The following is a 12,866-nucleotide window of genomic DNA, read 5'->3' on the forward strand; positions in this document are numbered from 1 at the left end:
AAGATGACCCAGGAAGGTGCGCTAAATGGAAAAAGATACAAAGATCTGTAGAAAAGCAGAGCAGGTTTGGAATTGCACTATGATGAAGTGATTGGGGAGAAGATGATAAGAAGTCACTAACCTCGGTTAGGCAGGAAAGAAGTGTTATTGGAATGTGTCTTCAGCTGGTTTTTTGGTATCTTCTTTCTCTAGTGGGTCTGGCTGGTTTTCTCTTCCATTTTTCTTGACAGTTAATAGAGGCAGGGAATTGAAGATGCATCAGTGTTTGCATATTATGTGTGGGTTTGGATGATGTTAGTCTCCCTTGACTGCCTGTGCTCAGAGGGATTGCTGGGTGGCGAGTGGTGTTTTAACATTGCGTATCTTCTTATTGTCACTGCCTTCTTCAAATCATTATTTGTATGAGTGACAAACTAGCTCCACCTTTGCCTTCTAACTGGCATTTCAGTTCTGTTGCTTTTTTTGATCTAACCATGTTCATTCTACTTCTGTTTACTCCCTGTGGCACTCTTCCTCTAACTGCAGTTCAGTGCTACCATGCTTGATATTCCTTGGCCAGCTGACAGCTCACTTATCTAATGCACGTGGAGCCTAACAGTTTCATAGACAGGTACTACTTCTTGTCCTGGGCTTCTGGTCAATAGGGTTTTTTCCCAACCTATATAATGAACTTTACCCTGCATGTAGATGAACAGAAGTAATGGCTTCACAGAGGGGTATGAACTCTTCCTATTTAAGTTGCTAACGTACAAGTCTGACTAATGTTAACATGTTTAGTCGTTTACTTGTTGGCTGTTCTAGCAGAAATGTTAGTCAAGCATTCTTAGATCACAGATGGAGTTTTAGTTTGTGAATAAATGAAGTACCACCAGTTCTACCAGCAAATCTGAGTACTTTGTCCTCAGACTTGCTGTCAATATTTTTCTGAAAATACACAAGCAATCCTTAGTTGCGAAAATTACAGTTTTGGACAAATGTATGTTGTTCAGAAACTTTTTACTTTAAAAAGTATTTTTCCATTTGTATTGTGTATGTTCAGTTATATAGCCCAATACTTCGTTCTTTATCTACTTTACTTTTACAGTAATTAATTGAAAGAACAAACTCTGAGAGCAGACTCAGTTGAAGGCAGGCATTTTAGCCAAAAATTCTGCTACTGTTAATATTTGAGCAGTTTGTAATGCACATAAATATTTGATGTATCACACATGTTCTACAAAAACTTAGAACTGAATCAATCTGTGTTCCCTGAACTGTAGAATTTCAAATGATGAGAGCACTTTTATCAATCAGCATGGTTAGAATTTCAACACAGGAACTTTCTGCATTATGTATTAAGTGATCTTGTTTGTCTTGATTAATTTTCTACTGCATATTTACATGGTTACTAGAAAACAGAGGGAGGGGAAGAGAGAGAGATGCATGTAATCATTTTTGTAATTTTTTTCAGGTATTTTTAGCAGCAATGATGTAGCAGTATCATTTCCAAATGCAGTATCTGGCTCAGGATCTAGCACTCCCGTTTCCAGTTCTCATTTACCTCAGCAGGCTTCAGGCCACTTGCAGCAAGTGGGAGCTCTATCACCTTCAACTGCGCCTTCTATAACTACTGTTGTTGCTGCAACTCAGGTAAACTATCACAAGAGTTTAAGATAGCAAATCATGTTATTGACCTGCTTACTGTCAATGTTAAAAGAAACAATAATTTGTTTGGAAAATAGGTTAATAAACATTGTATTTGTTGTGAAAACGTTACAGTTGCTAGAAGTTCCCCATAATATTACATAGTCCCATCTTTATAGAGCACATTGATTGTTAAAAATGGTCTGTGGAAGTGTGTAGTAATAATGACTATATTATAACTGGTAGCATAAATGCCGGTTACAATTCATCATGCTCTAACCAACGTCTGTTATTAGAACAATGCTTTAAGAAAGGATTTAAAAGAGGAAAACATGTAAAGTTTTGCTTGTTTCATGCAAAAATGCTGGTATCAGTTAAAGAACAGAGGGGTTTATTTGGGAGGTTTGACAAATGGACAACTAAAGCAAGCCCTGGCAAAGAGGTGGCCAAGGCTGACGTCTTGATAGCAAATGAAAGTTGGGTAGATATCCTACAGTTTTGTATTTGAAAGGTCATACAAATGAAGATGCGTAGTTCATATTTGATGGTGAAGGGATAAGAGAGGCACTGGAGGAGTGCAGAATGGTGACATAGTCGAAGAAATGAACCAGAAAAAATATCTTTATGGTAGTATTTTGTATGAATTTAAGTTGAGCAAGATTGCATTTAGCAAGGCAAGAGAGTATAAAGTTATGGTTTTGGAGAGCCACCATGATTAGAGTACAAGTATGAATGAATACTGTAATGATGTGTTTATACTTCAGGTTTCTTGTATTTTTCATTTTCTGATGGGCATCTGTTTTACAATGAATGTATCAAATATATCTTTTTGTGTGTTTGTATAAGCCATCAACTTTTTATTTATAGGGTCTACAGTGATTTAAGATAGTGGATATAAACCTGAAGAATTAAAATCAATGAAGCTTAATACATACATACGTACATGTATGTGTGTATGTATGTGCACACGTGTGTGTGTATAGCACATGTATAGCAGAAATACTATGTGCAGGCCAACATAGAATACATTTCAATATCAAATAACACTTTGTTGTTATAGGTGGCAGTATTTTTACATAATTCTTCTGGACTGGTTTCCTAAAGAAATAAGGCTTGCATTATGCCAGTGTGACTTCTGTCTTGTAACTTTGGAACCTGTTGGCCAGTTTCACACAAAATTGATTGACATCTCTGTTGCACAAATTGATAGAAACTATTTTAAAGAAGCGAATTAAAAATATGATGCTTTGGTGAGGAGCCAATATATAACTTTTGTGAAGGGAAATCACAACCAATTGGAGTTAGTTCCTTTTTTTTTTTTTTTTTTTTTTTTTTTAATTACCAAAGTGTATTACACAACATAACTCACTGAAGACACTTAAATTGAGCAGTCTGGAGATAAGGGGAGAGGTTGTGTCATAGTTTAGTAGCAGATTAAAAGATTTAAAAAAACCCAAACAAGTAGATGCTCAGTTTTCACAGTGGAGGGGTTTACCATCAGAGCCTTGGAAAGATCAGCCTTATGGCCTTTTGTTCAGCTCAACGTATTCATAAATGATCTAGGAAAAGGAGGAGGGACGGAAGCCAAGTTTGCTGCTGCTAGGTTATGCAATGAGCTATTATGAAGATAGCTGTCACAAACTGCTGGAAGACCTCACCAGCCTATGCTGACAAGGTGGTAAGACAGCAAATGAAATTCATGTTAAGGGGAAAAGGCAGTTTCTATTCAAAACACGTACAGTAGATATCAAAAGAGGTACAAGAGCAGCCATGGTAGTGAACAATGGCAAGGAGCAGTATCTTTATAAGGAATGAGTAAATAGTGTAGGACTCTTGGCCTGAAAAAGAGACACTGAGATGTCATAAGAGAAAGGTCTGTAAAACCACAAATGACATGGAAAAGTTAAATAAGCAAGAATTGTGCTCCATCGCTTCTATTTGTTAAACTCTGTCAGAGGATAAACAGATTCAAAAAGCAATGGGACAGAGCCCATATTTAGCAGGCAGGAACAGAAATACCATAGGATTTTTTTCCTCATGTTGTCACAAAAATGTTAAGTATACCCTAGGAGGTGTGCTTTCTCTTAGTCTTTAGCTGAACTAGAGAGCCCCCCATAGGTTAAGTGTTTAAAATTCCTGTCATTCCTTTGGTTCTGTTTTTTGGGAGATATGTTGGGGTTGGTTTTTTTGTTGTTGTTGGGTTTTTTTGGTTGTTGGTTTTTTGTTTGTTTGTTTGTTTTTTCTTCCCAGAGGAGTTGTGTATCTTACCTGAGTACCTAACTTGTTTTCAAGTGGTCATAGATTTACTTGTCAGGATCTTATTCACAGGTGCTACCATTTAAAGAGTCTTTTGGTTCTGAATTATAAAGGGAGGTTCAAATGGTGAGACGTTTTGGTTGCCAGCCTTAAAAGAGAACTCCTGTGTTTGCACAGAGAACTAACGAAGTCCTATGCTGGTTCAATGATTCTAGGACTAACTTTGGTAACTAGGGCCTGCCAGTTGGTAATTGGTAAAGGCGTAGTTTTTTTTCTTTCTTATATCAATGGTGTCAATGCATAAATTTGAACTTGGTCCTTCCATCATCTGAACCATTATACAGGCATATATGTCAAGCAAACATCATGCCTCAGATAAGCTGTGTAGCATGACATGTCTCTTAAGTTATGCTCTACAACCAAGGCACCTATATTTATTGTCCCAGTCTTCTTTCCCTTCTGTATTCCCTGTCTTCACCATTTGCAGTTAGACTGGTGCTTTTCCTTTTTGTCTGGCATCTAGTTAACATCCAAGAGGTAGGCAATGGAAATTTCCAGTTGAGGCTAAATTGCTTTAACTGTCCCCTTTCTGTTTTTTTTACCCTGCTGATTTATCAGGTTTGAGAGAAGCTTCCTACAAAGAAGCTGTAGTTGCAAGAGGTGAACAGTCAGTTGGCTTTAAGGTCCATGCACACCGTTCTTCCTCATTCAAGGGAAAATGAGTTTACAGATTACTTTCTAGCATGGAGGAGAAAGAAGATGGATGTCTATTGTGAATTTTAAAATATTAAGTGCATTCATGTCCTCGTTGATATTTAGGATTGGTGCTACTTCTGTCATTGCACCGGGCAGATTAGATGCTTTTCCCCAACTTTCAGGACTTGAAAATACCAAGCAGGTCTCCCTGCTGGAAGTGCCTTTGATTCACACTAAACCATGACAACTACCTGTAATGTGCCTTTGTTTTTCCTGGGCTCTACGAGTCTTTTTCAGTTTCAGTTCCTGAGGTCCTTGCTAGTGTTTGAAGAGACTCAGTCAAGAGAGCCTATTTTACCATGCAGTTGTTCTCCAATTCATTTTTTTTCATGCAGTTATCATAAATGACTGATTATACTTCAAGGGCTAGGGTTTACCTACTTAGTTCTGCAAAGTTTCATCAGAGTGCTGTGTCTGCTGAGTGGGCTCTTGTGGATGTATTCTCAGTGTTTACCCACCTCTTGACCATGAAAGTCTTCAAATAACGGTGTGCTAATGTATTTTTTTGTGTAGTGTTCTAATTAAAAGAAAATCACCCAAGAACCTAGGTGTACATACAGTGGTTATAAGTTAAGGTAAGCCTGTGCCTCTATAGCAGATAAAAAGTAATAAGTGAAAAAGGCTTTATTTAAACTGTTAGTTAAGAGAGCAAGTATGCCCAGACCTTGGTTGCTCAGCTGTTTGGTCAGGATGGCAGATGTGCCACTATTGGAATAGTACTAAAAATTGGAATAGCCTCAAAGGTGTACTGCTACGGTGCACTCCTCTAAGATTTCAGCTGTTAAGTTTTCTTAGATCTCTATTGGGCATTTGTAATTATGATTTTGGAGACATAATAAAATTGTCAATTTTTGATGGATTTTTTACATCCTTTTTTTTAAAGCAAGGGTGTTAAGAAATTCTAAAGAGAAGGTCTTGGGGGGAAAAAAAAATCTGTAGAATTAGTCTCAAAATTGGCTGAACTATTTTGTTTAGGAGGTTATGGTAGACATTAATACAGAAAATTTTGTTCATAGTGTTAAGAAAACTTGCAAACAATTGAAAGCAACTGTTCTAAAGTGAGAAAACTAGGTAATACTACTGTGCCTTTTATTATTTTTAATAACTGCTATGCCCATATAAAACTCTAGTGATTAAAACCCTGAAGTGCTGGTTTTTCAGCAACTAAACAACACTGATTTTAAAGCTTAAAAAAACGCCTTGAAAACCCTGCATTTTGATTCTTTCATTCTATTGTCTAGTATGATAGTTCCCATACTGTGGGTTTTGTTTGTTTGTTTTCAAGACAAAAACACAGTATGGGCCTTGTTGCAATCACCTTTTCTTGTGTGTCTCATTTTCTTCTCCCTCATGCCACTCATAATTTTTATTCCAATCTAATAAATCCAGAAGAGATTATTAGCTTGTGTTCCATGCTGTGCCATAACTGAATTTAAATGCTGGTGTTCCTCACCAGGTGGGAATCAGTGGTCTAGTAAAAATGCCACTCGCTGGAAATGCAGATTTTTTTTTTTTTCTTTTTTTTTTTGCATCCTGTTCTTTTTTATATTTCTTGGGCGTAGCCTCAGATAGGTTACACTGCTTAATTCAGTGAGGCTTTATTAGCACAACAATGCATTTAACAATTGAAAGAATATAGAAAAAAAAGGATACAGGAAAGAAGGTACAGCTCACACCAATATTTGCTCCTGGTTTTCTGTGAATTGATCCTCTTGACGTGTTTGTCGGTACTGCCTGTTTTGCATGTAACAGCAAATCACTATATCCCAAACTACTGTCTTTTCTCTCAGAAGCATGCCTTTAACTTTTGCATGAATATTAATTTCTCCTCTGTTGTTGAGAAAAATCACTTTCTTGCATTTGGATTTTGAATGGTGTCTTAATTTTTCCCTGTTAAGCCAAGTCACAAGTTGCAGCACTCCGAGGTCCAATGCTCAGTTTTTGTCTCAAAGATTTCCTTGTGTTTCATAATTACAGCAGAAATGTTTGTCAGCCTGTTGTGTTGTTCTGTAACAGTTTGCTATATTGCTCTTTCCGAGAAGTTATTCTTAGCGATTAATATATACTCATAAAAAAAGCGTTGACCTGGGTGCCTCAGTATCTTTTGGTATTGTACAGCAAGATTTGTTTTCTGCTTGTCAGGAAATGGTGGTTGTTAGATTAAAAAAATTTTTTTTTTTCATTTTGACTTAGTAGATTTAGTGTTTTATAATGAAATGTTTGCTACTTTGGTCGAGATTGAGATGGAAATTGGTTGAGCTCTCTATTCTTTGTGATGACTTAAATGAGTGAAATTACCCTACTAGGGCTCTGTGGCCATTTGTTTCTGGTGTCTTTACATTCAGAATACCAGGATCAGACTACAGAAATGGAAGTAAAGGTTTTTGACTGGGTTTTCTTCCAGTCATTGATTATTAAAGCCATCTCTCAAACTGTATTCCTTTTAAGAAGAAAACGCATTTAAGTATCTTGTCATCTTATTTCAATAGTGTTTTTAGTGGGAATGGAAGTGTCATGTAGTGGTGTCTTTAAGACGTACAGCCTTTTATTTTAAATGTTTGTAGCTCATCGACTCTTTGGTGCTGGTATTGTATGACTCAGTAATGTATGATCTTCACATTATAGTAATCTCAGTTTATTCAGAAATTTTCAGGATTTGTTCTTATTCTGGAAATTTAATATGATCAAATTGTGACTTCGTAGATTCCTCCCCCCCCCCCCCCCCCTTCTCCTATGTGGTGGTATCTGTGCTCTTAGTGACTGTAATAAGCACATCTGTGAGGCAATTTCAAGCAATATTGCACATACTTGTCACTAACCTGTTTCACAGAGTGAATCCAGAAGATTATTTTCTCTTTTCTTAGGACAGAGGGGAAAAATGTTGTGGGTGTCCCCCCCCCCAGTGGATTCTTCTTTCTTTTTTAAGGTGTTTTTCTTCCTCTGCAGCTTCTGTTTTATTTTCTTCCTAAGTTCCCATCTCTTACTTTATGCGCTGTGCTTCCTTTGCCACAGAAGCAGCTAACAAAGAGAAGGAAAAGGACAAGAAGTATCTCTAACAGCAGTCCTTATGGCTTGCACAGAGATAGGGAAGCTGAATAGTTGCTGTTCGTTACTCTTTTTAGTCCAGGATTTATTTGTGATGGCATGATAGGTCCACTTCAACATAGTGTAATGAACTACTGCCTCCATGGTGGAGATGTGATAATTGGGAAGGTAGGTGCTGCTACTCAGTTGCAATTCTAAGAGAAGTAAGTTTGCTTTAATCACTTCCATTATCCCTTCTGAAGTTCGTTTGGCTTTACTCCCCTTAGGAGCAGTAGAAAAACAGCAGGGTTTTCTTTAGCATTCACATAGTGGTGGTTATCCTCCTTTGTGTGATCCAGCTTTTAGAGGGAGATAAGGCTTATTTTTTTTTTTTTTCAATAGATTTGGAGTTATTTGTTAACAATAGAGGAATGTGAAAGCTTGGGAATCCTGAGATCTTTTCAGATTCTGAATGTAGGGCACCTGATGTTTCAGATGCTTCTGTCCTGTGTTTTTATTTTCTCACTTTCTGAATTAGTTTAGTCCCTAATTTTGGATCTCTGTAGTCCCCTGCCCAATTTACACTATTTTTGGCTTCCTGTTTCAGTGTTTTTTTTCTTGTCATAGTTTAATTCTGCTCATTATTTTGCATGCTATCAAGGTAACTTTCTCCTCCTTTTTCTTTTCTGTTCTGGCACCCACGGGAAAATAAGTGAAAACACAGGAAAAAGGAACTCTATTCTTAGTTCTTGTCCTTATCAACAGAGAAGTTAGGAGCAGTTTTGGGAGCAATCTTATTTTATATATTTATATATTATTTTATATTATATATACCCTCCAAAACAGGGATGGAATTATGAGGGAATCTAAGTGTACATCTTCAACAAGTAGTCTTTGCTGAAAATTCAACTTGAGAGGTTTTTTTTGCAAGTCTCCAGAAGGGGGATTTGGGCATTTTCATAGGACAGTAAAATGCACATACCTGATTGATATCGCTGCCGAGTTTGCGGTTGTAGCCTCAAATTATGGGTGTCGTATTCTCAAATTCAGTATGGCCAAGAAAAACACTCCTCTGTCCACTTCTGTTTCCCAGTCTTGTGCAGAAAAACATATCCTGTTTCCTGCCCCCCCCCCCCCCCCCTTTTTTTTAATTAAATATTCAGCTCAAAGTAAACATGAAGAAGGGAGGAAAGTTCCAGGTTAAGCATCTGAAGTTTGCTAGAGCTGGGCAGACAAAAGTATAAGTCCATTTAAGGGAAGTTTCTGGGCCATCCTCTCTGTGGGTACTCTAGAAAATGTCAGGTCTATCAGCTGTCAGTGTTTAATGAACTTTTCTTTGGGGAGTAGAACAAATACATGAAAAAAGACAAATTGCCCTCAGTTTTGGACATTGGGATATGACAGATGTGACAATCTCAGACTTCAAGTAGCCTGCACTAGGTGGTTGACTGCTTAAGTATGCTTCCTGTTTTGCTCTCAAAGGTACACATCACAACCATGTGTAACGGCTGAAGTTAAGAATTTAGTATAATACTCCTGCAGACACCTTTGGATCAGAACATCTTAAGACTTAAAACTAGAGACTTTGAAATGATCTCAGCAAACTTATTTAATCAATAATCCTTTCTTGCAATGCAAAGGAACTTACCCGAATTATGATAAATTACATAAGACATGTAATCAGAGATGATTTCCATAACTTAGGAAGACCCTTACGTTCTTTTTACATTTTTTCAGGCCACTTCCTGAAGTCTGTTTCTTAATACAGAAATAGTTGAGATGTTGGACGCCAGAATAGCTCTTATGAAGTCCAGAGTGCAGATAGTATAGATTTCTACTGCCTATCTGCAAAGCTAGTAACGGGTTGGTGCCTTGTGGGGAAACCTCTCACCCCTTAGAAATCAGTCATTTATGTAAAGCGTAGACAGTGCTTATGACAATATGTTAATGTATTGCTAAATTTCTCCAAAATATGCTTCCTCTGGTGATCGTGATATCAGGTCACACCAGTTTTTTCCTTTCGCTGATACTAATTCATTTGATGTAATCTAGAGTTAAGTAATCTTTCCTGCAGATAAACAGTATGTTTTGTAAGTTCTATTAGTTCATTTTTTTTAAAGTTTAATTTATACATTGCCATATAGTGTGTGGTGGGGAGGTTTTTTTGGTTGGTTGTTTTTTTTTTTTAAGATCCGACGTAAGAGTAGAAGGCTTTGCAAATTTGCGGTCAGTTTGGTTGCATTTTCTGCATTTCTCTTTCTAAAGATGATTTGTATTACCTTTAATATGAGTGGTATTTAAAAAGAGAATAATAAAACATCTGGAGATCATGATGCATGGTTTAAGCAGCACGCTTCCAGAAGAAGGAAATCATATCCTTACTGTGGTACTAGAATTCTCTAGTCAATAGAAATGGTGGATACATGAAAACCAATTAACATATTTTATGTGACTATCAAAACACCTCTGGATGATAAGATCTCTCAGAAGAGGTTCCTACCCACTGGGTCAAAGGTAAAATATCAACATGGATCACAGACTGTTTGGATGTTGAAATTACCCTGTACTCCTTATCTCATAACTTAAGAAAAAGATATAAAAGGAAAAGCCAGCACATCCAGAAGAAAAAGAAATAATTTTTAATAGAATATTTTGCTCATCCTTGGGACTCATTGCCAGCACTGGTAGATTTAGAAAGCGCTAAATGCATCCCTCAGTATGCTGTAGACAGAGAGGGGTTTGGTATTGTGGTGTAAGATGTCAATGCAAAACAGTGACTTTCCTTCTAAAACCATGAAACCATATTTGTGTCACAGCCACTTAAATTTAAGAGTCTTGCAAAATTGAAGTGTAAAAGAACCATGCTAGTAAAGGCTTTTCCATCTAAATTTTCTTGTTTGTCACTTAAAAGCTGTTTTAATTCCTTGTTACTTCTAGGCAAAATGAGTCGAAATCTAATTTTCTTCTCATTCAATCTAGCTGAGGATTTTTGGGGTGGGGGTGGAGGAGAGTAGCAAGGAGGAAGAATTTACAGCCAGAGGGAAAATTCCTTCTAACATGTGACTCAACTAGAAGAACAAAGGAATCATAGTTGCAAGTAATCTAGTATTTAGCCCAATTAAAATCTTTACTTTTTATATTTTCCTCTTGCTTCAGTAAGATTGTCTTCGGGTAGACTTATGCAATATACAGGTAGTCTGAAAGGCAGTTGCATGATTTTGTGCAATGCTGCACGCTGAGACAACTGCATCGATGTTTCGGTCTAGCAATAAATGTTTTCTGCCTTCAAGCTGAAGCTTATTTAGCTTGGCTTATCTGGTGCTGCTGTAGCAACCATCAGTCTCCAGGCAACTGAGGCACATTGACCTCTTCCTTGAACTGAGTGTAGCACTACTTCAATTTAGCTGCCTGAGACAATAGTAACGGTGTTGAATGTGAAAAATGTGAAATTTTCTAGTCTGTATGCAATGGAAAGAATAAATAAAAATATTTAGATGAAACTGAATGTTTAGGTTTGACTTGAAAAAGATTTCCAGTTTAGGTGGTGTATGCTTTGTTACAAGCTGCAAAGTTCATTGCTGAGGCAGTGTTCCTACAGGCCTTGTATAAAATGTTGAGAATCTTGCAAGCGTTTTTACACGGCAGTAATTCCACTACTGTAGGTGTTTGTTTCATCACTTAAATAGCAAAGACTGTTGAGGTTTATTTAGAAAGTTAAAATGTCAATATTTGTGAATAAGTGGCTGATTCTTTATTATTACTATTTTTGAAATTATAGATGATGAAAAGTAGTTACTTTTCTCTCAGCTCCATTATTTGCCATATTATGAGTGTATGGCTTTCTTCAGAATACTCACGTGAAGAAAATAGATGACTATATGGGTATACTGGGGTTTTTTTCCTAATCAAGTCATTCTTTCTGCTAGTCAATATGAGAGTGAAATTGTGATTCCTGATATATAGGTTAATGTTCTTAAGGAAAACAGATTCTTGGGTAAGATATTGCTTCCATTGTCTATGTAGAGCACATGCAGGTTAAGTGCTATGAAGACAGAGGTAGATGAAAAGGATGGAGGAACAAACTTGAGGTAAAAGGAGTTTGTGTTGAAATGATAGCTCTGTTTTCAGTTAGGTTTGTGGGGGAGGTGGAGGAATCACAGGGTCTTATCTCTGTAAAGCCTCCTTTAAAAAAAAACAAACACCAAACAAAAACAACCAACCAAACAAAAAAGACCTCTTAATGAGGTAGCATTCTACTAAGTTTTTGTACAAGTCTCTTTTTTTGTGTCTAGTTTATAAATAAATAGATTTTAATTGAAATTTTATGTAATATCCAGCTTAGTCAACATGGAAAGGATGAGTAAACTGGTAGTACAGTTGAGGTTATAGCTTTTTCACATTATTGGAAGATAGGCCTTCTACCCATGTGGTTTTTAATGACTTGATGTGCCCTTGTTGTACACTGGGCAGAGGTATAAATTAGTTTCTGTAGGTGTGCCATTAATTTTTCATTTTGCCTTTCAAATCCCACTGTGTTTCCCAGTTGCATTCATTCATGCCCTTCTTGGAAAATATTTGAGTGCTGCTGTTTGAAGGTTAGATGGTTTCATTTAATTGAAGGATTTATTTGTACATTTAATCAAAACAATTGATTCTCAAAGACAGTATTTGATTATTTGCTTGTTCATAAGCAAGAGTATTCATTACAGCTAGAAGTTCAAAGTCTTTATTTTTGCTAGTAACATAAAAAGTACTAATGATGTGAATAATGTATCCATAGCATAATTTTACATCACATACACAGTTTTCCTGACAGATTTTAATTATAATAATCTGTACATTTGTAATTAATGCTCTTTTTGATTGAAAAGTTGCCTTTTTCTTCTAACATACCACAAACCCTTTTTCTGATTTCATTTTAACTTTTTCAGCCTCCTAATTAAGCTTTTCAGTTAATTCTTTTATTTCAGCCAGTTAGTGAAAACACTTATTGTAAAATTGCACCTTGCTTATCTGTTTTTAAAAAAAACCCCAAACTTTAAGGACTTCAAAGTGCTTGGATGGTAATGGTGGCAGTATGGGATGGGTTATCTTTTCAATCCCGGTATTGCTTTCCTAGAATGAATCAGTAAAAGGCTACAGTGGATGTTTGGGGTTGCTTCACATTGGTGATCTATGTATGATAGCAGGTGAGGTGAGGTTAGCTG

The 12,866-nt window shown here is 36.6% G+C and overlaps 1 protein-coding gene across 4 annotated transcripts in view; it reads left to right on the forward strand.

The window, feature by feature from the left end:
- Nucleotides 1–12,866, forward strand: part of MLLT10 (MLLT10 histone lysine methyltransferase DOT1L cofactor) — a 138,332-nt gene that overhangs the window by 98,836 nt on the left and 26,630 nt on the right. For all 4 annotated transcript variants that reach the window (XM_082313039.1, XM_082313041.1, XM_082313040.1 and 1 more), the window contains one exon: nucleotides 1,451–1,629. In XM_082313039.1, the coding sequence (XP_082169165.1) occupies nucleotides 1,451–1,629 (179 nt within the window). The remainder of the gene's footprint in view (nucleotides 1–1,450; nucleotides 1,630–12,866) is intronic.

The sequence above is a fragment of the Platalea leucorodia genome, assembly GCF_965183815.1.
Source record: "Platalea leucorodia genome assembly, chromosome: 1".
In the NCBI taxonomy this organism is placed as follows: Eukaryota; Metazoa; Chordata; class Aves; order Pelecaniformes; family Threskiornithidae; genus Platalea; species Platalea leucorodia.